This window comes from Rhea americana, unplaced genomic scaffold, assembly GCF_003343005.1.
Source record: "Rhea americana isolate MKP2758 unplaced genomic scaffold, rheAme1 scaffold_175, whole genome shotgun sequence".
Taxonomy (NCBI): Eukaryota; Metazoa; Chordata; class Aves; order Rheiformes; family Rheidae; genus Rhea; species Rhea americana.
The window spans coordinates 1,829,013-1,853,788 of NW_028185872.1; the positions used below are offsets into that span (position 1 = coordinate 1,829,013).

At 35.1% G+C, this 24,776-nt stretch overlaps 1 protein-coding gene across 2 annotated transcripts in view; it reads left to right on the plus strand.

Moving 5' to 3' along the window:
• BRIP1 (BRCA1 interacting DNA helicase 1) overlaps nt 1-24,776 on the plus strand; it is a 75,664-nt gene that overhangs the window by 45,107 nt on the left and 5,781 nt on the right. For both annotated transcript variants that reach the window (XM_085301364.1, XM_085301362.1), the window contains 3 exons: nt 8,724-8,883; nt 9,609-9,730; nt 24,087-24,199. In XM_085301364.1, coding sequence (XP_085157490.1) covers nt 8,724-8,883; nt 9,609-9,730; nt 24,087-24,199 — 395 coding nt within the window. The remainder of the gene's footprint in view (nt 1-8,723; nt 8,884-9,608; nt 9,731-24,086; nt 24,200-24,776) is intronic.

Genomic DNA, 24,776 nt, shown 5'->3' on the forward strand with positions numbered 1-24,776 from the left:
AGTGAAAAATCTCACACAACGTGCAGTAGTAATACAGATTTCCGATTGAGCATCTCTAGGGAGATGCTTGGAGGAAAGATTCCATGATATAGACCACCTGTTAAGAATATTAAAAGCCTGTATGATCTTTCTTCATAACTCTGGAAGAAATGCAAAATGTCAGAATAAATATGATTTGGGTAGAGGTTTTCAGCTTCTTGAATTTCATCTCTAGACTGTTAGTCTTTCAAATAAAATGTAACTCTTCTTTTAGAAGAGCAAAATGTGCTAAGCACAATCAATTTCAATTTTACTTTATTCTTGTAACCATGACTACCTGTGCAACCTTAAGTTCTTGAAATCTCTTTTCTTGTAACTGTTTTTGCTTTAAATGGGTGCCGTTTTATTTTATGCGTTTGGTTTGCTTTTTGCTTTAACAAATGGCAAGGATTAGCCATTAAATACACATTGGACCATGTCCCCTCTCAGTTGGAAAGGAGAGGTTCTGAAAAAGTGAGGAATGTGTGTTTTGCTTTGGAAGTTGTGCTTAGATGAGCATAAGCACTAGTCTCATTCCTTCACTGTCTCTACTTTTATTTCAGACTTTTCTAAGAGCTTTTTCCACATTTAAATTCCTCAATTATATTTATATTGCCTAGTTTTCATGTCCCTTAAGACAAAGAATTTTTTTTTAGCATACAGTGTTCTCTGTTTTCTTTTAGCTATTGCTTTTATAGCAGAATGCTTTCTTTTTTCCAACRTAAAAATGTCTTTTGCTGTTTTTTAATATTTTCTGTTTTGCAATTATGGAGCATACAATTACAGAGCCTCCTTGACACTCTGAGAAAGGATATCAGACAGAAGTTGTTCTGGAGCTGCTACTTTGTAAAAGAAGTCTTCTCTTCGTCGGCTGTGGTAGCCCGACTATGATAATAAATRGTTGGGGAAATGTTCTGTAGCCTCCCATGGATAAGAATAGCATCTCTGTGGCCTGCTTCCATTAAAATGCCATATTAAATTGATTTATTTGGCACGTAAAGGAAAAAATCACTTGTTTTTAAGCATAGGGATTTATGCATTTAAAGGTAACATCCCTGTAATGTATTGGCTAAACCTGTAATGGAAACAATTAAAATGTGACTATTTTGTGTGTATTTAGTATTTTTCTAATTTTCCATTTACAGTGAGCAACAAATGTCTATTTTGAAAGTATATTTTTGCTTCACAAATGAAACATTTTGAACACAGATATTTTAGCATTCTGTTTTTAAGGAAGTAAAACAGTGCAAAATGTGTGATAATTAGAAATGCAGAAAGTGGAATTTGAAGCTTTAAAATACTTCTTAATGAATGGTTATGTTAGTATTCTGTACTAGCTTAATCATTCAAAATAATTTTAAATACTTGCCTAYATTGTTGGATACCTCCTTTAAACATGAACATGTTTCTGTAACTGTCTATTGCTTAACCTTTCATGAAAATCTAATTGAGTGCAAACAACTGCTTAAATAATTCAATGGTCTAAGTTATTCTTGGCTGGTACAGTCCCCGCCTAGTGCAGTGCAAAGGACTGGGTGTCAAGCAAAGTTTTGGCTGTATGTGTGTGTGTATGATGAGTGTGATTGAGACAAAATCACAGTTGAATGTGCATGCAGGTTAATTTAGAAGGAAAAGAAAAAGATGAAATGTCTATTGGCTGTCCTRGTTTGGTAAATGACTTGTGACTAAAAGGTGCAGATTTTAAAAACATCTAATACTTGTGGTGCTGTTCATAAACATTGTTGATTTTGGTTGATTTCTGCTCATACTTGTAGCATTTTTTTCTTATCAATAATACTGTGCTTTTTTATAGCACTATTTTTCATASTTCTGGAGTGCTGTTTGCACATTTATTTTTAAAATTTGAATGATGGACATAAGAGGTTACTGGCTAGTTGATCCAAATAGTTTCCCTCCTGTTCTTGGAAAGAATCCAGCTTTCTCCTTTCACGCCAGTCCTTCTAGGAAATAGCTCTTGCCCCTTCTTTCTTTTAGGCCCATTTCATCACTTTGTTTACTTTCTTCCATCTGCTGTTTCCTTTGTGTTCACTATTAACCTCAAATGATTTCTTTTTAAACAAAAATAGATATGGAATTAAATTACTGATCCAATACCACTGTATTGCCTTTGCTTGTAAACTGTTCCCCCAGACAGAAGAGCTCTAACAGCCCTCCAGCCCCGTTACAAATAGGATTCTAGGGCATTTAATACAGAGGCTTGGCAACCTTGTAGTTCAGGGAACTTTAAAATGGCTTTTACTAATGCTTTACCTTTCCAGAACATCTTAGATCTTGAAGAAATATTTTTATATGAGGCTGTTACACCAATGTTTAATTGATGTGAAAAAATTGGGTGGAGTCTGATCAGATGTATTCTCCAGGGCTGCTTTGAAATAACATTACTTTAAGGCCACTACTGTTTAAACAAAAGACTAAGTGCATTTGTTTAATGACTGAGTATATTTTGGAATTATCACTAGTACAGAGACAAATTTCATTCTTTAAAGTAAAATTAGAGCATTGAACCTAGTCATTAACCATCATGCTAAACAGACAAGAGCTTTGAGACCGGTGGGAGAGTGGTTTGAACAAAAAGTTACAGCTGTAGCTAACCAGCTGACTCAGCAAACTGCATCCTCCTGAAAGCTTATTAAAGGTAATGCAATACCTATGGAATTAGATATATTGTAAAAACATCTGTGCCTTGAGATCATCAGAGGATTACTTCTGTGGAAAATATGATGTTCTCTATAGCTTAAATGTGAAGAAAGATCTATCAGAGTCTACAGGGTATTTCTTTTTTCTTTTTTTTYTYTTTTTTTTTTCTTTCTTCACTGAAAGGTAAAGAGGAGGCAACTGATGCAGTTCTGGCTATGCTGTGATATATAAGCAACACGTACTGTTTTTGCAGACAGCCCAAATGGTGGGAAACATTTTATAGTAGGACACGAAAACTACATTTCTTCTTGGCATCCTATCTGAATATAAGGGTTTTTATACATATAGGAAAAAGGAGCTTTTTATTTGTWTGATTTTGACTCCTGCTATTTTTCTGTCAAGATGCAAGTCCTTCATTAATTAAAAATTTTACAGGGAGCAAAAGTGATTKAACGTTACAAAGTTTTTCTATAGTACTGCCTATAGGCTGTTTAGATTTTCTTAGTTACTGAATTATTTAAAATATCAGTTGTAGATCTGCGTCTCCCGTGGTCAAGTTTATGATGTATTCTTTTTCTTTCATAATGTGTTATTGAAATTGAAATACTGGTAGGACGTTTAAGTGTTGTATAATTTAGAAAGGTGTAAGACCTTATTCATTTCTGTTTAAAATATACAGAGATGTCTGTTTCCTCTTGTGTTTTTAAGTTTGTTTAAGTACATTTCAGATGAGAAAGAAAGAAGTACTAGCTTTAAGATTAGAACAGCATGTCTTGAAATAAGTTTTGTTGTTTTATTTAAATGAATGTTTTAGTTTTGCGCTCTCCATCCTAATAAGGTTTCTCAGCAGTTGGAATTGCCTTTGAATTATTATTATTTTTTATTCTCATTTTTGTRGTTGCTTTAGTGTACCTGTGGAATTTATGGCCTTTTTCACAATGTAGGATTGTGAATGTATTCGAAGAGCACAATTCAGATGACAAGTTCTCTTTTCTCTCTCTGAATCTAATTACTGTTGCTGAAATAGTTGTTCATCTTATATGTATATGCAGAAGTACAGCTGGATATGCGTCCATACAGCTGCAGTTTCTTAGAATGTTTTTGGTACTGCAAAGTGAAAAGTGAACAAAGCTGTAAGACTATTCCAAAATTATCTGGAAAAATGAACTCTTTAATGGTACTGAGACAATTCGTAATTTCCCTAGTTTGTGTCCTAGGTAAATAAAATGATGTGTTTTAGTCTTAGGAGATGTAAACTGACGGTAATCTTCTTCATCTCCTCCCTCTTTGGAGGATTCTCTTATTGGGAAGGAATCCCTTGTTTGAAATCCCTAATCTCCATGTCCGTATTCCACTAGTTTAGGGCTAGATTCCCTTTGGAAGTGCTTCCTGTCGTCAGCTCAAGGATTTCAGCAGGGAAGGGCACAAGTCAATCTTAGTGTGTTGTCTCTCCAGAAATCTCAGTTTTTACAAACCACAGCTGGAAATGGTTCCTTAAGAAGCATATGTTCATATTATATTAGAAAAATGTGTATACAGCCTGGAAATTAAATAGAAAAAATTTATAATATAGGATTTATTTAAAGCTGACACCAGGTCTATTCCTTACTCTGTTTCATGTAAATGTAAAATTTTGATTTCTGTATGTAGAATGTGCATTAATGGACTCATACTGGGAAGATTATGTAAGAGTACAGCATTATAGCAACTTCATGTATCTGTGTGTCACTTTTATATAAAAAGTCGGTGGATTGGATGGTGACCCTGTTTTCTGCAATTGACTGCCTTTTCCATCCCAAGTGTATCRTATCACTCTTAGTGCTACCACAAGTCTGTCTAGTGAAGCCAGTCCTGCTGCTCGGCCTCTGGGCTGGCTGTAGATGTCTGTTTTTCATTTCTGAAGTTTTATGCTGACTGTGTGTAGAACTTCTATTTGACCCTTCAAACACGTTTCCAGCCCACTGGAGACACACTTGGATTTGAAGCAGTGCTTATTCAAAAAGAAAATTCTAGTAGCAAACACATGAAGAGCTCTGCATGGGAAAAGGCTTTTAGATCAATGTTAGTCCCTTGAGAATTGTTGACTTTTTGCACTAACAATGGTGCCAATACTGTGATTTTTTTTTTTTTTTTTTTTGCCTTTTTTTTTTTTTTTTTTTTTTTTTTTTTTTTTTTTTTTTTTTTTTTTTTTTTTAGGAAAACCTAATGGTTGTTTCCTTTCTCCTCCCAATTGTCTTTTATTTCCAAACAACAGTGAAACTATTAAGTGTCTTTAACATTGGAAAGTGAACTTTAAATCATTAAAAAATCTTACATATAAACAAGATGAAAAAATACTGAAGTTTGGAGAACTTTCAGTGTAAAATGATGGTCTGCTTTAAGAGTTACAAGAGATTTGTATAATTTTTTTCTGCATCTTGAAATACCTTTTGTTTAGTTATTTCATTAGCGTATAGATGACAAGACAGCTTGTAGTTTTGAAGATACGTAAGAGAAGACAATACAATTGTAATTGGTAGTTATTATAGTTAATAGTTGTTAAACTAGCCCATAAAGCCAGAGTTACTTTGCTCTTACAGCAGTTTAGGTCATGAGTGTGGCTTCATGTTCCCTTTCTGTCCTGTACTGCTCTTGAAAATCTTGTTATGTTTTCAAGTGTTCCACAGATTCCCCAAGCACTTTTTGATAGAGGCAGTGTTTTAGTCATTCTTTTTAACTTTACTGGCAAGATGCAATCCATTCATTACATGAGCGAGTGCTAAAATATTTAAAGACTATTCTGTGTAAAGAAATTTAGTAACAGGTGCTTGTAGCAGGACAAGAGCTAGGGAGTTGTAAACCAGAATAAGTAACTCATCATGTTATAATGTTTTCCTTTAGACCCTCCCTCAGTCTCAGGTATTTGCTTTTTAAAAATCACTGTCAGGTAGTAATGAATACTGCAGGAAACATGCATTCCCACGTTGTGCTGCAGCAGTAGGGTTGCTGCAGTTAAACTTCTCAACTTCTTTAAGGTGCTGGAAATTACAATGAACTTGCCTTAGGGCAAAATGCATTACACAAATCTTTGATCTTGCTTCATGACATGGGAAACCCCTAATGCAATTTCTGGCGCTGTATAAAGCAAAACAGCAAATGGAAAGGGGCAAAGCTTTTTCTTTTTCCTTAGGATTTAGCCTAACAGTGAAGCGTAATGCCAAGAGATGTTGAGAAAACCTTTTCCCCCACTCCCAAACTTCAGGAAGGCTCCAAAAGCTGCCTCAAAAAGCAGATGCTGATGAAGATGGATGATGGATCTAGATAATGCACTCATAGTTTCTAAGGATCATAACTTACAGGTGCTTTTAGATTGCGGAAAGGAAAAAAGAGAAAAAGTACCAAAGTAAACATCCTTCAGTGCATAGGAAGATGACAGATTCTTTCTAACAATATTTTCTGCTCTCTTGGAGGAGGACCATTTGTTAATAAACCATTTGAGAATCCATTTTAACGGGATTTAATAAAACATATACAGACTGCCTTGCATTGCAGAAACTATTATTCCCTTGGGTAGAAGAAGTGACTGACTCTGGACATTAGTGGCTGCTTCCTGTGATTCCTGGCATTATATCTTGCTCCCATTTGCACTTTTTCAAACCAAAGTGAAATAATTCTTCATGAGAATCCTGCACTTGATTCGTAGCTCTCATGAGGCATTTGTGTGTTCTATATTTTATTTATTTGTATTCAATCATGTCCCTAATTCTTGCTGTTGTAGTAGCTGTATCTGTAGCGTGGGTATTGTGTGCGTTTGTGCATACTTCCTGCATATAAGAAAGTTTCCGTAGCCAGCAAGCTCCATTAAATCAGGAGCTTATAACTTTGGTGTRAATTAAATGAATTGTTTTGTTATTGCCAAAGATTTTCACTTTCATGAATAATTTGCACATTTTCCTCAAAAACTTTGTATTTACTATTGTGATGGTTGCTGCAAATGAAAAGAGAAACCTGAACCTAGTAGCTACTTGCCTGAAGGGGCTGGTGACCCACAAAAGAAAAGCTGTTTTCTTAAGAATTTGGGGGAAGGCTTTTTAGTACCGTATTTCTAACAATGAATAAAAGTTGTACTTCTCCCAAATATAAAAGAAATTCAGTAGAATTGAATGAGAGAGTGAATATATTTTGTAAGGAATATTATGATTTTCTGTGAAATCAGCAGGCTTTTGTTCTGGTAAAGTAAAAAACAAGTTTTGAGTTCTGATGTTTCTGCTAAGAACACCTTATAAAGATGTGTTTTTAACATAAATAAATAAATAAAAAATACCAAATGCTTTCAGCAGCTGAAGTGATAGGTGAAGGAGAAAGTCAGGAGACCTTTTCTATAAAAAGAGATTACAGACAGGAGACTGTTACAAAATGTGCTGGTAGAGAGGGTTACAAGTGGTAGGAGAGACAGGTTTAGAAGAGATGATTTCTTCTTCAATAGCCTCTGAATGTGTAGGGAATTGTTACCAATATTCATCCTTTTTTTTGTTTATTTTTGCACTTACTTGAGTGGTGCATCTTGTCAATATTAAGCAATCATAACTCCCTAAACAGCAGCTTGAACAAAACTAAGTCAAAATTCAAGAAGTGACATAGTATTTGTCTACTCTGAAGCACATATACCTTGAAGAGAGCCAGTGTGGACACATTTAAGTGTCAGAGAACACATTCAGATGTTTAGTGTTGAGAATATGAAACATGCAAGTGTTCTTATAAACAGTTCCCTATAAATTTGCAAAGGCTCTTCCTGCAAAGTCACCTATGTCAAGAGGTAATTACCATTAGCTCTGCCTAGCAACAACACTTGAAATATGTATTCAGACAGCGGACAGATCAGTTAAGTAAGAATATCCAAGCCTTCAGATCTTGGCAGAAGGGTATCRTGAAGGCCGTTGGGTAGGAGTTAAGGGATTCTGTGGCTTCTTGAKSAGTGAGCTGGGACTAGTGCAGGTTATAGACCTTGACACAAAATACTGAGATAGTCTTCAGTGAGTGAAGTTGGAGGGAAGTACAGGCAAATTAAGAGCATAATCCTTAATAGAGACTGAATTCAAAATTCTGTGTATATATGAAGCCAGGTAACTCTGGTGCACATCAGTTAATGACACTCTAGGGATCACTGGACAGTAAAAGGAGTGAATTAAAGTATTTACTTCTGTCCACTGAACCAGATCTGCTCAGTTCATTATAAAATGTGTGGGTTGCCTTTCCTTTTTCTTGAGGGCAGTGCTGTGCACTATCAGACAAATATGCTATGTGGAAGAAAATCTTTTGCTCCCTACCTTGATAAAACACAGTCTCTAGGAATTGATGAGAAAAGGGCATGTGATGACTGCTAACTGCAAAATGACGCCCACCCATCTGACAACAGAAGCTGTATTAAAGTCTAACTTTACTTTTTATAATGCAGTACATGTTTTCATTATGTTCATGGTAGAAGTGAAACCAGCTGTTTGCTTACAATATTTGAACATGTATGTGTTTGGAGGAAAATAAATACAGTTCAGAATTTGGTAGATACAAAAATTTCATAGGCCCTTCAAGAAGTAGAGGAGGTTGTTGGTAAATCCTACATCCATAGTTTTCCTCCCAAACTTACCTATGTAAATTTTGATGTATTGAAATGTTGGAGAATTAAGACATAAATGCTAGTGTTAAGTAAATTTAGAATTTGCTTTCAGTCTTAGATATGGAACTCTTGGTAATCAGAAGAACAGATAATTTCTAGTTTTCTTGTTTTGAGGAGTACCAGAGGATGTTCTTTAGTGATCACTTTCATAGATTTAGAGAATTTTGCTTTGATAACTTGAAAATCCCCGTTGTTTCTTATTTGCAAAATTAGTGGCCATCATACTAAGGGTCACATAGCTGTGGAGCAAGGTATAGTAGGGAAATATACTGATAAATGCAAATACTGAATAATACAATTTCACAAAAATAAGTGTTTTGTTATATGATTTATTTGAACTGTTCAAATGATTGAGCTTTCATTCCTACTTTCCTGGATTTGTGTTTGTTTTCAGCTGTTGGACAAATTAAAAGATCGCTGGATGCATACTGGGTTGTGGAGAAACCTTGAGCTGGTCAAGACAGTCATTGCAGAGCCTCAAGGAGGAGCAAAGAGCGACTTTGATGAACTGCTGAAAATATATTATGATGCAATAAAATGTAGAGGAGAAAAAGGTATGTTATTCAGGCATATAAAAAGGTTGATACAGGTGCTTCAGATTAAAAAAGTGACTGATGTTTAAAATATTTCACAGTTAGAATAAGGTATGGATTCTAACCTCAGCTTAATAAGTTATTGTGAAAATGGAGGGAGTTTATCTACTGTTTGTATTGTTGTAGGATGATGCATAATCCTAATAATGGTATTCAAAAGGCAGTGAACTGTTTAAGGATATTCATTTACACATTCAGGAGGGTGTAGATTGGCTACAGCTTCTCAAAGAATCGAAAGTACATTGCATAGCTATGATTTACYATCTTGTATTACAGCCACTATGAGATTTCTTTTCAAAATATGTAAATATTTGTATAGGAAATAAAGAATGATAGTCTGCAGGGGAGTAAATAGTATGGCTTTTGGAATGCAAATGTAAAGTTTAAAATTCTTAATTTTGTAGTAGATACACATGTTTTTCATGTAATTAAGTACCATTATTATATAATGTGGATTTATTTTGCTAGTTCATTTTCTACATCTCAGTGTTACTGATCAAAATAAAGGTAATCTCATCGTTTGACAATAAAGTGTATATTTTTATATTTGGYCAGCTTTTCCAGACTGATATGCACTGCATTATGCTATATTATGTTTAGCTTTTTAAGTACATTGTTGAAACTTTCTTCTGATACTCAGTTTATCCCTGGGAATGATTTGTAAATCCCTCTTTGGCTTGTTCAAGATGGAGCACTCCTTATAGCCGTATGCAGAGGAAAAGTTAGTGAAGGCTTGGATTTCTGCGATGACAATGCCCGTGCAGTTATAACCATAGGTATTCCATTTCCAAATGTGAAAGACCTTCAGGTAGGATATCAACACCTAACTGAGAGTTGTACTTTATTGTTATGTCGTGCTTAAAATATCTAATGTGCCCAGAGGCTTTTTTTCTAAATATTTACCGTGGGGGTCTCACCAATCTCATATGAATTAAGTTACCCTCTCCGCTGGTAAGAGGAACAGCATAACATGTCTCTTGGACTTGTTTGTATCATTTTAAATAAATGTGTTGTCAGTTATTGTCTGATGTTGCTAGTGAAGGCAATTACGTTGTTAAAATGCTCACCATCTCTGTATTCTACCAAGCACAGTACATGTTTCTATCTTTACTTGTAGGCTTTCATGTACCAGATCTTATCCCATTTGTGCAGAAATAAAACCACCTCTTGACTTACTGTCGAAGGGCATTTGGTTGTGAAAGTCTAGGATAAATGTTAGGAAAAAATTTTTTTAAATAAAGCGTGCCTATTGATAGGAATATTATTGCAGAAAATAGGTGGAGAAAAAGATGGTTATAATGTAAAATACTAACATAACTGATGTCTTTCTCACACAATTTCATTACTGATTGCAACTTGTCCCCTTTCTAATCTCTATTACCTTCTTCAGTGTAACTCTGCCTATAATGTTTTCCTTTTTAGACTGGTTGGAACTGTAAACCTTTTCCAAGATAGTGCTACCTTCTAGATTGGTATTTTGAGTTATAAAATTATGACATAATATAACCTCTACTGGATACATTACTTTTTTTGATGAGTCAGGCTTCATCCTATTTTAGGCAAAAACTTGTAAGATTCTAAACTTCTAAAGCTTCTAAAGGTAGTATTCTGAAGTGCCTTCAGTTAAAGAAATTTAAGACTGTTTGTACCTTACAGGTGGCCGAAGTAGCATGCTGCTACTGTAACTGTTGCTTCAACAGCAAATAAGGTGAAATAAGTGAAGTGTCATGTAATAAATACCAGAAACAGCTTGATACTGGTTACTAATAATGCCTAGTCAAACAAGAAAATTACAGGTTTGCGCTTGAAAGCCCAAACTGACTCAGCTTTGGTTATAGAGCTATGTTCTGAGCTTAAGTGCACTAGCAAAGACTGCCTTGTTGCCTGTGGTACCTGGTTACAGCCTTGGTACAAAAATCCCACAACCTGTAAGGGCTAGTAAGATTGTATTAGTGGTGGCTGCTAGTGTACTGTTCTTTCAATGTTTGCATAACTTTAATGAGGCACTTATTTGGCCATAACATTTTCCTTCTTACTAAAATGTAATACACTGTATTCTAGTATAAAAATACAAACATACAAAAAATATTTAGCCCTCTTTCTAGAGTTAAAAATGCCTTATTTTAGAAACATACTCTGAAGTGATATTTTGGAAATACTTGATCTGTAGTATGGCTGGAACTCTGTCACTCACTGGAAATGATTTCCAGAAAGTCAATATTTTTGTATTTTATATGATACAAAATTAAACTGAAAAGAATTTGTCAAGGGTGAATTGTATTCATGATGAATTATGTTCCTTAAGATTAAAATAGTACATTTGATTTTCCTTGGGGTTCAACCAAATATGAAATATAATAGGAATCCAACAATACATCCCATTACTGTTAACTAAATTCCATAAATCAATATTATGTTTAACTTTTTTTTAAAAAATTAGACTGAAAAAACCTCTAAATTTTTAAGTAAGGATAGAAACACTAGCTGCCAAATTGCAAGCAGCTGAAGATTTGAGTGTATATATTTAGATACAGTAATGCACAAAGCACTGCAGTGATCAATTCTAGATGAGAGGAGGGCATGCACCAGTCTCTTAACATCAGATTTGAGGAGCTGGCTGATGTGTGGCAGTGCTCCTAAATAATGTTAGGGGAAATGGTTGTTATTATTATAAATGTTTTTTGCTTAGTAACTTAGGCTCGAAATGATATTCAATTAGCAATATTTCCCTATAAATTAAATAATGCTTTGTTATATCCAAGGCTTTACATTTGTCAGATTTTTTTTTGTTGTTAATTTATTTTTTTAAGCCTTAGAGCTCAGATTGTCAACTAGGGGAAGAAAAGAGAGAGAAGTCACTCTCTTCACTGAAAAAGATTAATTTGTGGCTTTTTAGAAATGCATGTATAGATACAAAGGCATTTTGGAGGTCTGAGTGTATGTCAATTCAGGAAATAAATCGGAACTAGATTATCAACAGCTAGTTCCTAAAATAATGAAGATTGGAGTGTAAAATAGAAATTACAAAAAGCACAGTTTCAGGGGGATTTTTTTAAATTTATTTATTTCTGGGAGAGCTGATCCCATAGGATTGCTTCCAAGAATGAAAGGTACAGAGAAGTATATGCTGTATTTTTTGACCTCTGTTAATTTTGTGTAAAACCAGTATGGTATCCTACTTCGTAGTCTGTCTGTGTTAACAGATGCAAATGGCTGCTTGTTTCTTCAGTCCTCCTTAACCAACAGAGTTTACCTAGACATTAGAAAAAGTAATAAAGGTTTATTCCTGTATACTTTATTATAGTTTTTCTAAATATTTTGGAGTTATCTTCAGTAAGTAAAATACCCTAGAACTGAAAGAATATTAATTTGTGGGAAGGCAAAAAATGGAAGCATGAAACTTGTTTGGAAATGATGCTATAAGCCATGCTCATGTGGCAGGTACTTATTAGCATTATCTAAAATGAAGAGGGATTCTTTGTTAATTATAGACAAATGAATGTAATTAGGCCTTAATCTAGTGTCATAACTGCTTGGAATTTTGCTGATTGTATTACTATTTTATTAGTATTTGGCATCCAAAATCAAAAGCCCAGTTGCCTCGGGGTTAAATCATACTTAGGCTGCAAAGAAATTGCCATCCTGTTTATGATGCAACTTTTTTTTCTAACCATACTTGTTTGATCAGATCTACAACCTTTGAAAACGAGTTGGGGAATGGAGTTGGGTCTTCTAGTATTTGAAACTAAGTGTTCAAATACTCTTCGCATTGAACACGGGATATATGCTTGATAAAAACTCTGAGGAAGAATGTGATCAGTGTTTTATTAAAATACACTTTCCTATTCAGTATTGTTTTCAAGACGTATTCAGTAGTACCCATCATACTAAGAATATAATTTTTTTTTCAAGTATTTGCTGCATGCAACGTAGTGAATTTCTTTTAGGGTGGCTTTTGTCTTTCTGATCATTTTGTATCAGATTTGGCTTAAGGTGCTGGGTTTTATTTAAATGTTTCTACTTATTTTCTGTTTCTTTCTCTTGGATTTTTTTTTCTTCCAGGATTAGAAAAATCTAGATTTTTTAAAAACGTTAGAGGACACTGTGCAGTTCAGCTTCGTTTTTAGGATTTTAGGGAACGTGAATTCCTAAATGAAATGATTAAACTTTGTTAGGATAGTTGAAACATTTGCTTTTATGATATAGTTGGTTGGAGCTTCTTTAGATTTTGTGATAAACTAACCAGAAGATTGATTGAATATTAAAAAATGTAAAAATTCTAGCTTTGAAAATTTGATAGGAGCTTGGCTTTTGAGTGGGCAGAATTCTAAACACTGTGATACAAATATAGACTTGTATAGGCATATGACTGTGATTGCCAGTACAACTATTGCTCTACATAGCAATAGGTGCTGGATAGATATGCCGAAGGAAGAAATTGATACAAAGATTAATAATGACATCCCTTTATAAATAGGAAATRCAGGTGATTAACAATTCCTTTGGAAAATCTATGAGTGATATACTTCTGGGATTACCTTAAATCACCAAAAAGTGCTCGGGTTGCTACATGGAAATACGCTTGCATGTCTGCTTTTTAGGTTAATAAAAGGCCTCTTCAGACTCAATGCTATAACCCTTTACTSCTGCACACAGCTTTTACTTGTGTGAGTAATCCCATTAATATCACTAGGACTATGCACAGTCATAAGGGTTTGTAGAACTGTACCTTTGGAGACCAATATTTTATGCTGGCAGTTTCATTTTGGCTCATCTCCACTAATACTGCTTGTCTGTGATCAACCTGCTTTCTAAATATATTTTATGATTTGTAACCTGATGCTAATACCAGTGAACTGTAATATTAGAGAACATAAATAATGTGACAGAAAAAGATCTGTAATCCCATATACATGTTATCTGATGCTAACATGCTATTCATTAACTTCTGTTATATATTTTGAATTGTAGTATTTGGATCCAGACATCAGTCTTGGGCAAAAAAAAACTCATCGTCAAGTATGATGTATAATATCCAATTTTATTTTCTCCATATGTTTGTGCTAAATATATGCCACTACATCAGGTATTAAATGGCAAGCATTCAGTCTCCATAAATAACTCTGCTTTGACAAGTTACGTTATTTCTGTAATCTTAACTTGTTTGAAAATAACCTGTTCAGAATATCATTTCATTTTTTCCTAGTTGCCTCACCTTAGAATTTTATGCACATAGTATCTTATGTTCGCTCATTATTACAAAGAGAGTGTCTAAAGCACTTTTTCAGCATTAGGGAAACAGTCATGATTAAGGATCAGAAGTGTACTTGATAATAAACAACACTATTTTAAGAAAGAGGCGCCAAAACCCTAATTCTGTGTTATTGAGAATGGTTTCATATTCCTGAAGAATCAGGTTGCTAAAGCAAAATATACAGAAGTAATGTTAAAGTACTGCTTTAAGCTATGGTACTCTCAATGGTAGGGTTTGGCTCTAGCGAAGAAGGAAAATTTATTTCAGAGCCAAAAAAGACTTCTTTGGCTGTGACCAGGATTTCCTCTGCCTACCTCTGGGAGCTAAAAGTAGAGGTAGGAAAATTTGATTTTGGAGCCAAGTGTGACTTGTTTAGTTCAAGTCATAATTTACTGTTCTTACCTTGGGGACCTGAAAATAAAGAAACTCGCTATGAAATGTTGATAATGGGCGACTCTGAAGTGCAAGCATTAAGCTAACTTTCCCAGAGAGCATTTCTTCACTTCCACCTTTCCAGATGCTTTTGATCGTACTACAGTAGAGTGTACTTAATCATATAACAGCTAAGAGAACTTTACCAAAATATATAGAAAAATGCACTCAAACCCTTTTACATAAATAGATGTGCAAAGAAAATAAACTTGATAAGACTAGGCTTTCTGTGCATTGACGTTATTCAAGAACTGTAACAGAGTTTGCCATTATGAGAAGTATTTCCTTTAGCTGCTATAGAGTGGATATGAACTATGAAGGCAAATACTTTCTTCATTGTTTCCAGCAACATAATTTGTGAAGCATGATGGGAAACATCATTCAAACTACATTTTTTTTTTTGCTCTATCTAACTTAAATGATACAAAAAGTTGGTAAATATATAGCTGAAGTTTCTTTCTCTTTTCAATAAATCGAGGTATTTGTATCATTTCAGAATAACAACATTTTTCTTAATGTTTAAGCTGATTTCTAGTCCTTGTGGCAATGTTTTAGCATGTTTTTTCTGTACTGGTAGAAGAAACTTGTGCGTTAAAAGGCTGCTGAAATGATTCTTTTCTTGCATACTATAAAGTACTATTTACTAGGAAAAGAAAAATGTCTAAGAAAATGCTTGTTATTTTAGATTCTTATTTGAGTCAAGAAACGACACRAACTTGTGAATTCTGATGTAGCTTTGGATCACTTAAAATATTTTCATTTATGAAATAAATCATTATTTTAAAATATGAGAGAGTTATATACAGCAATTTACTTTATGGAAAGACCATTATTGTGCTTATCTTTAGTAGAATTTGACAATTACCTGTGAAATGTAATATTTGTTTTTTACAGATTTGAAACTGAATGTTCTGGTTTTGATTTGAGTGTTTTAAGCAGGTTGAATATTTTTGAGCAACTTTGCTSCAACTTTCCTGCCAAATTTGAGGTTGTTAGAGCCTTAAGACACAGTATATACTAAATTTTCAGATGAACTGATGTCAGTATGATTGAAATATCTTTGTAGAAAGCTTGCCACTTTGTTTATTGTTGGTGTTAATATCTACCTAAACCTGAGTGACTTCTGCTTTCTTCTTTACTCCYTTGCTGGAAAAAAATGACAAATACAAAATGGGGAGCAGAAAAACCTTTATGKAACATTCAACAGAAAGCCAGACTTCAGGGCATATTATGTCATACGTGTTCCTTAAGAGGAAGTACTGAATCAGGTAAATGTGTGTATATGTACACAGATACACACACTTCTTTCTTYCATGCCCCACTTCCCATTCAATTTTAATGTGTATTTTAGTTAAAGTAGCTCATTAAAACACAAATATCGAAGGTCTATATAAATAAGCTTACAGCATTGGAATATACAATACTATATAGCAAACAAAGACCGAAGTGTTAAATAACAATTATTGGGACAATATACTTCTGAGTTTTGCCAAACGGCATGTTTTCCCGTTATTCAGTTGGCAATATGCTTGTCTTGCAGCAGTATACTGTAAATGATTCCAGTCGGTTGTGATGCTGGTTACTGTGGTCTGCGCAATCAGAGGCTACCCAGACGGCTGCGTGGAGACTGCAGATCTCCCCCACTTCCCCCCCCCCTTCTCCTCAAAGGAAAGTCAGGAGGTATACCTGCCTGTGTTATCAAACATACAACATTTTGTTTACTTCTCCCTTGAGATTCTTTTTATTGAGTTCTACTGGAAAGGTCCCATTTCAAGAAATTTCAAAGCAATATTGGGTTCTGTTTTGCCTTGCTGTAATACTTTGAGCAATGCAGCAAATATGTGGTGATATTACAATTGCTTCAAACTGATGTAAGAAATTAGATATCTCAAAAGCCTTTTATTTCTCGTTTTTCCCCAAATAAGAATAGCTAGATAAGGTCAGACATCCACACTATTCTTTCTGATAACAGAAATTGTGTTACAGATTTTTTTTTAATTAAAAACGGATGTCAGAGGCTTCATTTGGGAGAGTATCTGTAAAATCCTATGAAATACAACATTCCTGTAGCTGAGAGAGGTAACATTTATGTTCAGCTTATCAAATAAGGCTAGCGGATGGCATTTCTCTTTTACTAGTGCGAGACTAATGTCAATATGTTGGCACAGATTACAGAAATCATCCKTGAATATATCCGGAAGTTAAGCCTTTGGATAAATAATACAGCAAATCAAAACTTTTCTTTTACCTTTAATAGTTTACTTCAGATTTTTTTATGGATCAGAAAAGTGATTTTCTTGTGTTTATCTTGTCCTTAGCAAGTAGTGTTGACCTTTAAGTTTTTACTTTACTGTCAAAGTATGTTGAAAGCTTTAAAAGTGAAGCTATCACCTTGGGGATTTGTAAGGATGACTGACACTTACCACTTCACCTTAGACGCAGTGGCACTGAGCGTATGCAGCAGCGTTGTACCTCAAGGGAAGCKGTTTGATTTTTTTTCACTTCTGCTTCACTGGAAATGGATTGAATTTTCTCTTCAGAGGAGAGTTTTGGTTGCATTAGATTTTAATCAAGTCACTTGTTCACAGTCCCTCGAAGCCTACAAGACTGAGATGAGTAGATGGGCCTGGGGTGAATGTGCTACATGATTTGTCAAACTGTAAAACTTCAAGATCTCCGAGATGCTGCATGGTGTAGTTGACAATACTGAAAGTGTTCAGTGGTTACGACATTATATAAGCTTCCCTTCTCCTTAACACTGGGATTAAGAGCGAGAATACTTGGGARGCATTTAGTCGTAAGATACGTTGTGAATTCAAAATATGGGAAATAGGGCTTTGCATAAGATGGTACCACTGCCTCTCTGCCACTGACGACAGCATTGGCCAATTAGACTCTAACAGACAGTAGACAGTTTGCTGTTGAGTTTTTGGGTTTCTTTTTTTTTTAGTTATTGAAGTTTTGGGGTAATGAGGAAACCAGCTATCACAGAGGTTTTCCATATATATTTTCTTTCCATATAAAGTTTYGGTAACTTTGCCCAGTTTTGATTGTATCTTTGTTAAGGCCACGTGTGTTGCACTGTTCCAACCCYGTGGCAGCCTAGGACCGAGGCAGTTTCAGGTGTGCTGTTTGGGTGCAACAGACTGCAAAATAGCGAGAGTGCGATACAGATCTGCAGAGATGGTAACTTTCCTTACGTTATTTCGTATTGTTAGAGGAAGACACGTTTTCAGGTGTTCATTGAAATTTGCTGGCTGAGAAGGCCAGCTGAGTTAATTTGAAGTTATATGGTCTTGATGCACAAAACTATCAATTTGAATCGATAATCTTTGTAAGTGGCAGCCAGCAGAGGGGGATAAGTACAGGGTTTGGCCTCTGTGATTCCTCCGGTGAAGAGGTTGGTGTAGGACAGATTTCTCTGTATAACAAAGCATCCTGGGGCTAATGGAGACATCCTGATCGTGCCACTAGTTGATAATGTTGTTTTATTTAGAGTATATGGTGTTACTGTTTTCACAGGTTGTTGGATTTTTGKTTTAAAAGAAAACTCATATTTGTGTGTGAAAACAAAATAGGGTGATATATTTTTGTGTCTRGTGACCATTTTTAGCTAGGCAAGATGATTGGAATGGCTATAATGAATCCTTGTCATATATAGAATCTAGTTTGATAAATTATAGGTAGTAAGCATTTGYATATTTCATACTGTTTAAGATGTATTAATACTGCTTGCACTTGGGATGCCTGAAGCATTTGAAGATAATGTCTTACTGTAATACCTTAATCTTGTGGGCTAATAAATTGAGACATTATGTTTATAGATACGACCTTTAGTAGGTCCATTGAGGAGTTGAGGATGTTTGAAGCATATTCAGTGACTCACCCAGGTCTTTACACATACATTATTTAGTCTTAAATCTCACAGATGTTGTTATTGCTTTTGAAGTGAGGACAAAAAAGTTAAATGCTGCACTGTTTAATGCTACTTCTATTTAAGGATTTTCAGATGTAAAAGGAAAATGGGTTTTCATGTCTTTTACTTTCCTGCAATTGCAAACTTTTATGATTACTTGGCATTCATCAGGAGGAAAGTAGATGGCAAGCATATTCTGTGAGAAGTCTAGCTATTGCTATTTCAGGTGGAAGAGAGACTCTAACTAGACACATGAGATTTTTAAGAAGGTAGATTTGTTTAAAGACATTTTTATGTCTTTTGGAGGAGATGGAAGAGGGGAACGAGAGGACCCACCTGGACTTTTTTGTTTGTTTGTTTTGGGGAGGTAAGGAATTTTTAGATGTTAAACACAAATTGTGTGTTTCAAAGTACACTGGATTATATGGGCAATAGTCTTTATTTTCATGTCTATTTTTCCTCTCCTAAAGCCAGAGAATCAAGTCAGTGGAATGCTAGAAAACACCTAAATATTTTCTATTTTTATTTCTTTGGAGGACTGATGCAGGAGAGTGCTGGGGGTGAGCGTTGCATACACACATACACACGTCCTGATACAGTTCCAAGCTGAGTTGCCTTTTTCCTATCAGCAGTCATCGGTTTGCTCTTTCTTTAACTTTGGCTGTCACAACACAGCTAAGTGCTGGTGTAAAGAAAAATGCAGGTTTAATTGAGTGCTCTGTTTAAGCGCTCACAATGGTGCCTTGCAGTCAGGAGCTTCCATCTTCAGACTTTGAGGCAATCTGCTTTGCTGTCTCACAGGTTACAAGCTGGAGGTTGTTTTTAATTTACTGGAGAAAACAGAGGGTGATTGAAGTTATTTGCAAAGTGATGTCTTGTCAAAGAGCAAGCCTGGCTTATTAACGGGGGGGGGCGGGTTTGGTTTTAAAAGCAAAATGTAGTACTGTAATTGGTTAAACAAAACACTCTGAAAATCTTGAGTCTTTAGATGAACTAAACTCAGTCACAGTCATTTTGTTTATTTACATTGCACAAAATATAAAATATTGTGCTGTAGTTTAGCTCATTAGCTTTTGGAATTCATGTTGCAATACTAGCACTGATAAATAGGTTTACGGTATTCTGATCATGAAAGGTAAATGCCCCAAATGTACATTCTCCAGTTTGGTTTTGTTATAAGCTYTTTAGGATTAAATTTAGTTGAAAGGATTCTGAATGAGTGTCTGCTSGATCTTCTCTTTATTTTTACCAAAGCAAAGTTTGTTGTCTCTTTCTCCTTAAAAGCTCTTCAAAAGTAAACACTTGAAGTGTGATGTTGTACAATTATTTAGCTGAAGATATCTAAAATATACTCAAATTTTGTTTCAAATTTACCTATCATCTTGGTTGTAATTATAGCAAACAAGGAGAAGCTTTATATTTCAGAACTGAAGGGATTCAATTTAAAGGATAAAATGTTGCTTTAATTTTATTATCCAAGCATTGATTTTTTTTTTTTTTTTTTTTTTTTTTATCTATCACGTCATAATAGATTGCTGTTTGTATACCTTTCCTACTGTTAAATTCTACCACATTTTTGTTAAATTTGAATAAATGGTTCAGCCTGGTGTGTTGCTAGAAAGGGATGTTGCAGGCTTCTGTACTTAACTTTTCAGTTTGTCTTGGGGTTTAAAAACAAAATCTCTCCTAGTCTTTTGAGTTTCTTGTTATAAGCTGGCTGCTAAAATGGCAGTTTTATACCATGAWTATCATGGACTATGTATACTTTATGCATTGCTTGAATCCTGAATAARTCTGGGTTTCTTCAGACAAAGTGCTTTTATCAAAGCTAACCTTTATTTCCCGTGATTTATCAACCCTTCAAAAATCCAATTGAATAAATATCTCTTGAAGAACAACAACTTGTTTTACTAACTTTAATTTGGGGGGGGGGGGAGAATCCAAAATATATTTGAATTGTAGTATAAACCTCCTCAACATATTTTTCAAGTCATAAAAAGAACATTTTCTTCATGGCATTTATTGTTTTGTTGAGAAGTTCTTTCTCAGTTAATATTCCATAGTGAAAGATGTCGAGCTAATTAAGCATTAAAAGAACGAGCAGTTAGCAGGTATAATGTTGTTAGACTCCAGTTAATGTGAATGTGACCGTGACCTCCCAGATAGATCAAAGACTAATCTGTCTGACAGCTACAAGATGGCAGAGCTTGCCACAGGCCTTCTGCTGCTGCTTGCTGAAGCTATTTGTCTGTAAAGCATGCCTGATAGCTAAGAGTATATTTTTAAGGATGAACAGGTAAAAGTAAAAGGCTGTCTTTTGACATTTTAACTAATCCCTTCTAGCCTGTGGTTTACTGCACATTTAGGATATTTGCTAGCAGGAGAGAGTGGCTTTTTCACATATGCAACATGTCATTTTCAATTGGGCGTTGATTTGATGCTTGATAATGTAAGAGTTATACAATGAAATAGATTCTGATTGCATTAAAATGACATGCCCTGGCCTTTTACCTTTAGTAGACTTATAATGAAAACTGAACTCTCAGCAATGTAAGTTGTTATCTCATGCTGAGACATGATCGTTAGAGTGAGAAAACGTAATGTTTGTTTTCTGTTATCCCCTTCTTCTAAATTAAGCTAGAAAAGCTACATTACACATTTAAGCCAAGGGAACACTATTTTTTCCTAATTCCAAAAATGGGAAAGTCAGTGTTAAAGTGCTGTGCAAGCAGTATATATTTGCATAATGCTGTAGTGTATTAGAGGACTGTAGAGGTAATGTATTCTACTGGCAGGGTAACAACTCAGCATAGATGATCTGAGAGTTTCATGTTAGTGTTTTTATGCATGTGATTGTAAATGTCATAGKTTTATCAGTGTAGGTAGGATGCATGGCTACTTATTATAATACCTTCATTGAACAGTCTGTTTTAGGAGTAAAAACTGTGGGAAAGATGTGTTTCCATTATAATTGGCCAAAATCTTGTTGATAACAGAATTTCTTCTCAAGAGGAATTTGTTAGAAACTTACCAAGACTAGAAGAGATGCAAAATATTTACAGAAATATGTTGTGATAGGTTGTGTTGTAAAGACTTAATACAATCTTTCAACTTTATACCTCATTTTAAATACCGAGTAATGCCCTTTAGTTTCTCTAAGTTGTATTTGCGTTTGTGGAAATGCACAGATATGTGYAAGTTCCTCTTAAAAAATGATATTAGTGCTCATAAGCTGTTCAGAAGAAATCAGCTTCTGTTTTGAAAATTGCAGAGAAAGCCTCATGTGCCAATCAATAAATTCTGAGTGACTGGAACAAATATTAAATCTGTGAAATCAAACTGAATTTACTTTCTGGCTGTAAAGATTGAATTTGTAAATTTGACAGGCTACTTAAAGGGCATAAGTACATAAAATAAAATTTCTTATCCAAATTCAACTTGAAAGTTACCTGTCAGAAGAGGTTAGAAGTCTGCTGTTTTCTCTCCTGAAGCGTGTCCTTTCAGTTGTCAGTTTAGAAAGGTTAATACTGTACAAAAGAGCAGTGGAAAGAGCCTTTCTGGTATAGCTTTATGTTTGCTTGTTTTGAAACAAAATTCAATCCTGCATCCCCAATTATAATCAATTCTGATGATACATATTAGAACCACGTATAATGTCCAAATAAGAACCATGTATAATATCCAAATAAGAAGCTCATGCTCAGATTCAGATCAGGCATTTTATAGGTAGTTATCCCTTTGATTAGAAAGGGAAAGCAGGATTTCTTTTGCAGTTGTTACCAGATCACCCTTTGGAGTGGCCAAAGACAGCTTTTTTAAGAGAGGAGCAGGCTTTCCTCCTTACTGTAGCCCCCAGATTGCAAACCTGGCCATCACCTTTGCTTGGCAGCATGCTAGACTGTTGCTTCAGCAGCCTACAATGTGAATTTTAAAAAATGCTCTGAATTTGTTTTGTTACACCCGTGATTTTTATTCTGTTTCCCCCCCCCCCCCCCCCCCCTTTTCTGGCTAATACTTCGAAAGCATTTCCTATCCTGGTGAGCTCAGCCCCAAAATGCTGCATCTTATGTCAAAAGGCAGTGGCAAGGAAGAGCTCTGCAGGTAAAATAATACTGCTTTGATCATAAACAGACTGCAAAAAACACCGTAATTGTTGTAGCTTAATCTGTTTCTTTGGCCGCTCCAGTTTTGTGTGGAAGTCAGATTTCTGAAAATGTTGTAGCTACAGAGATTCTTTTTCTGTACTTCTGCCACATGTGGAAAGATCAAGGCTGTGTATTAAACCACAGTGTACGCCTGTCTCCTATTACCTGCGAATAATAGGAGTGTTCCCCCAGGTATTAATGTTCACCCTGATGAGCCTGTTGGAAYCCCTTCGTTAGGGGTCAGAACACCACGTTGCCGATCGTGATAGCAGTGTTGTGTAACGAGGCAGGAGCCCTTCCGACACTCGCCTCCTGGTTGATGTTTGAAATGTGGCTGCTTGCAGCCCATTTTCAGGAGAGTTTTATTTTGTTGGGTGCAGAAAAATAGGTTATGAAGCTATTCTCTTCTACAGATTATAGTATTCCTTGCCAACACACACACACACATGAAAGAGGAGTTAACAACTTGGCACAAGAAGTTGGAGTGCTTTTCATACCTTATTCCCCTTACTTTGACCTGTTTCTTTGCGACTCATGACCTTGAACCTTGCAGTTCAGGGGAGCAGTTTGGGGCTGATGTTTGCGACCTGCAGTGGAAGTTGTTGGTTATTTTCTTGGTGGATAAGGAAGCAAGGAAGATTTTCTTCATAGTAGGACAGTTGAAGAAGCGTCGTTTTTTTTGTCTTTCTTTATATGGGATAGTCCCAACATTTAGTTAGTGAAATGTTTGTTTGCAGACCCTAGAAGACCATTCCAAACTAGAAATTACAGTCGGGGCTGCTACTTTTTGGTATTTGGGGAGGCCATTCTGTCTCTTAAATACTTCCTTAGCCCTTGTAGAAGAAAGAGTTATATTAGCTTAACCCTCACTTGACAGGAGTATGGCCTGGTCCCACCAATAGACTGAGACTCAGCATCTGTGATAAAAGAAACGCTAAAGATCTACACTGTATCATTTATTTCTAGATGAGCAGATAAAGCATCTAATTAACCCATTTCCTTGCCTCTGTTCTTTCTGCCTGTGTGAACCAGAAAATCACAGTACTGATCATGTTAATGGTTATCCTTTTCTTACTAGTGCAGAGCTTGGGTAAGTGATCTAAGTTTTGCATTTGTTTTAGTCTGGAGGTCAGGCTTAATTTAATCCTGACTAAGTCCGTTATGCTGAATTGATTAGCCATAATATAATATGAACAAATAATGATTCAATTGGAATAATTGTTTCTACTTACGATCTGGACAGCGGTTGGAAGACGGCTTTCTCTGGACTGATGTTTTAATCTATTTTTTAATTTTACAAACTCCTTTATTGTCTTTTCGTATTTACTTATTTAATCAATACTTGCTTGTTTTTCCCCTTATAGTATTTCCTCTGTAAAATTATTGTTATAAACAATATTTTGTAATTTCTTTTTAGGTTGAATTAAAGAGGAAATACAATGACCAGCACAAAAATAAAAGAGGCCTTTTACCAGGGAGTCAGTGGTATGAAATTCAAGCTTATAGAGCTCTCAACCAGGCCCTGGGAAGGTGAGATAAACTGAACATAATTAAAAATATATGTATTTATAGAACTTATTGTTTGCTGCACTTTACTGTTTAATTTCTCACTGTTAACATGAAGGGGATAAATCAGACTGAAAAATCGTGCAACTGAAATGAGGTCTTCAGCTGTTCTGCACTGGCAGCTGTCTGGTTTTCAATCTGTTGTGCATTTTAGTGTTCAGTGTTTTCTTCTGCATTCAAAATCCACGTAAGTTGCAGGTTTTTTGATATTAGTCCAGATATACAGCTATACAGCATTTGCGGAGAGAAATGATGCTTCAGCTGCTAAATCGAATGAAAATCTTTGGGCTTTTTCAAACATACTAATTATACTCTTGGCACGCTCAGAGCAACTATTGTTTGATGTTTAGCCTACAGATATTTTTGAAATGGAGGAATAGCTTTTTTTATTTTTTGAGCTTTTCAGAAGATCAATTTAATCATGCTCATTGATCACTTGCCAAATTTAGAAATAGTGGGATAGCTTACTTTCACAAATGAAAAAATTCCCCAGAATTTTATTAACAGAATAGAATTAATTTGTGCACCTTCATCATAATTT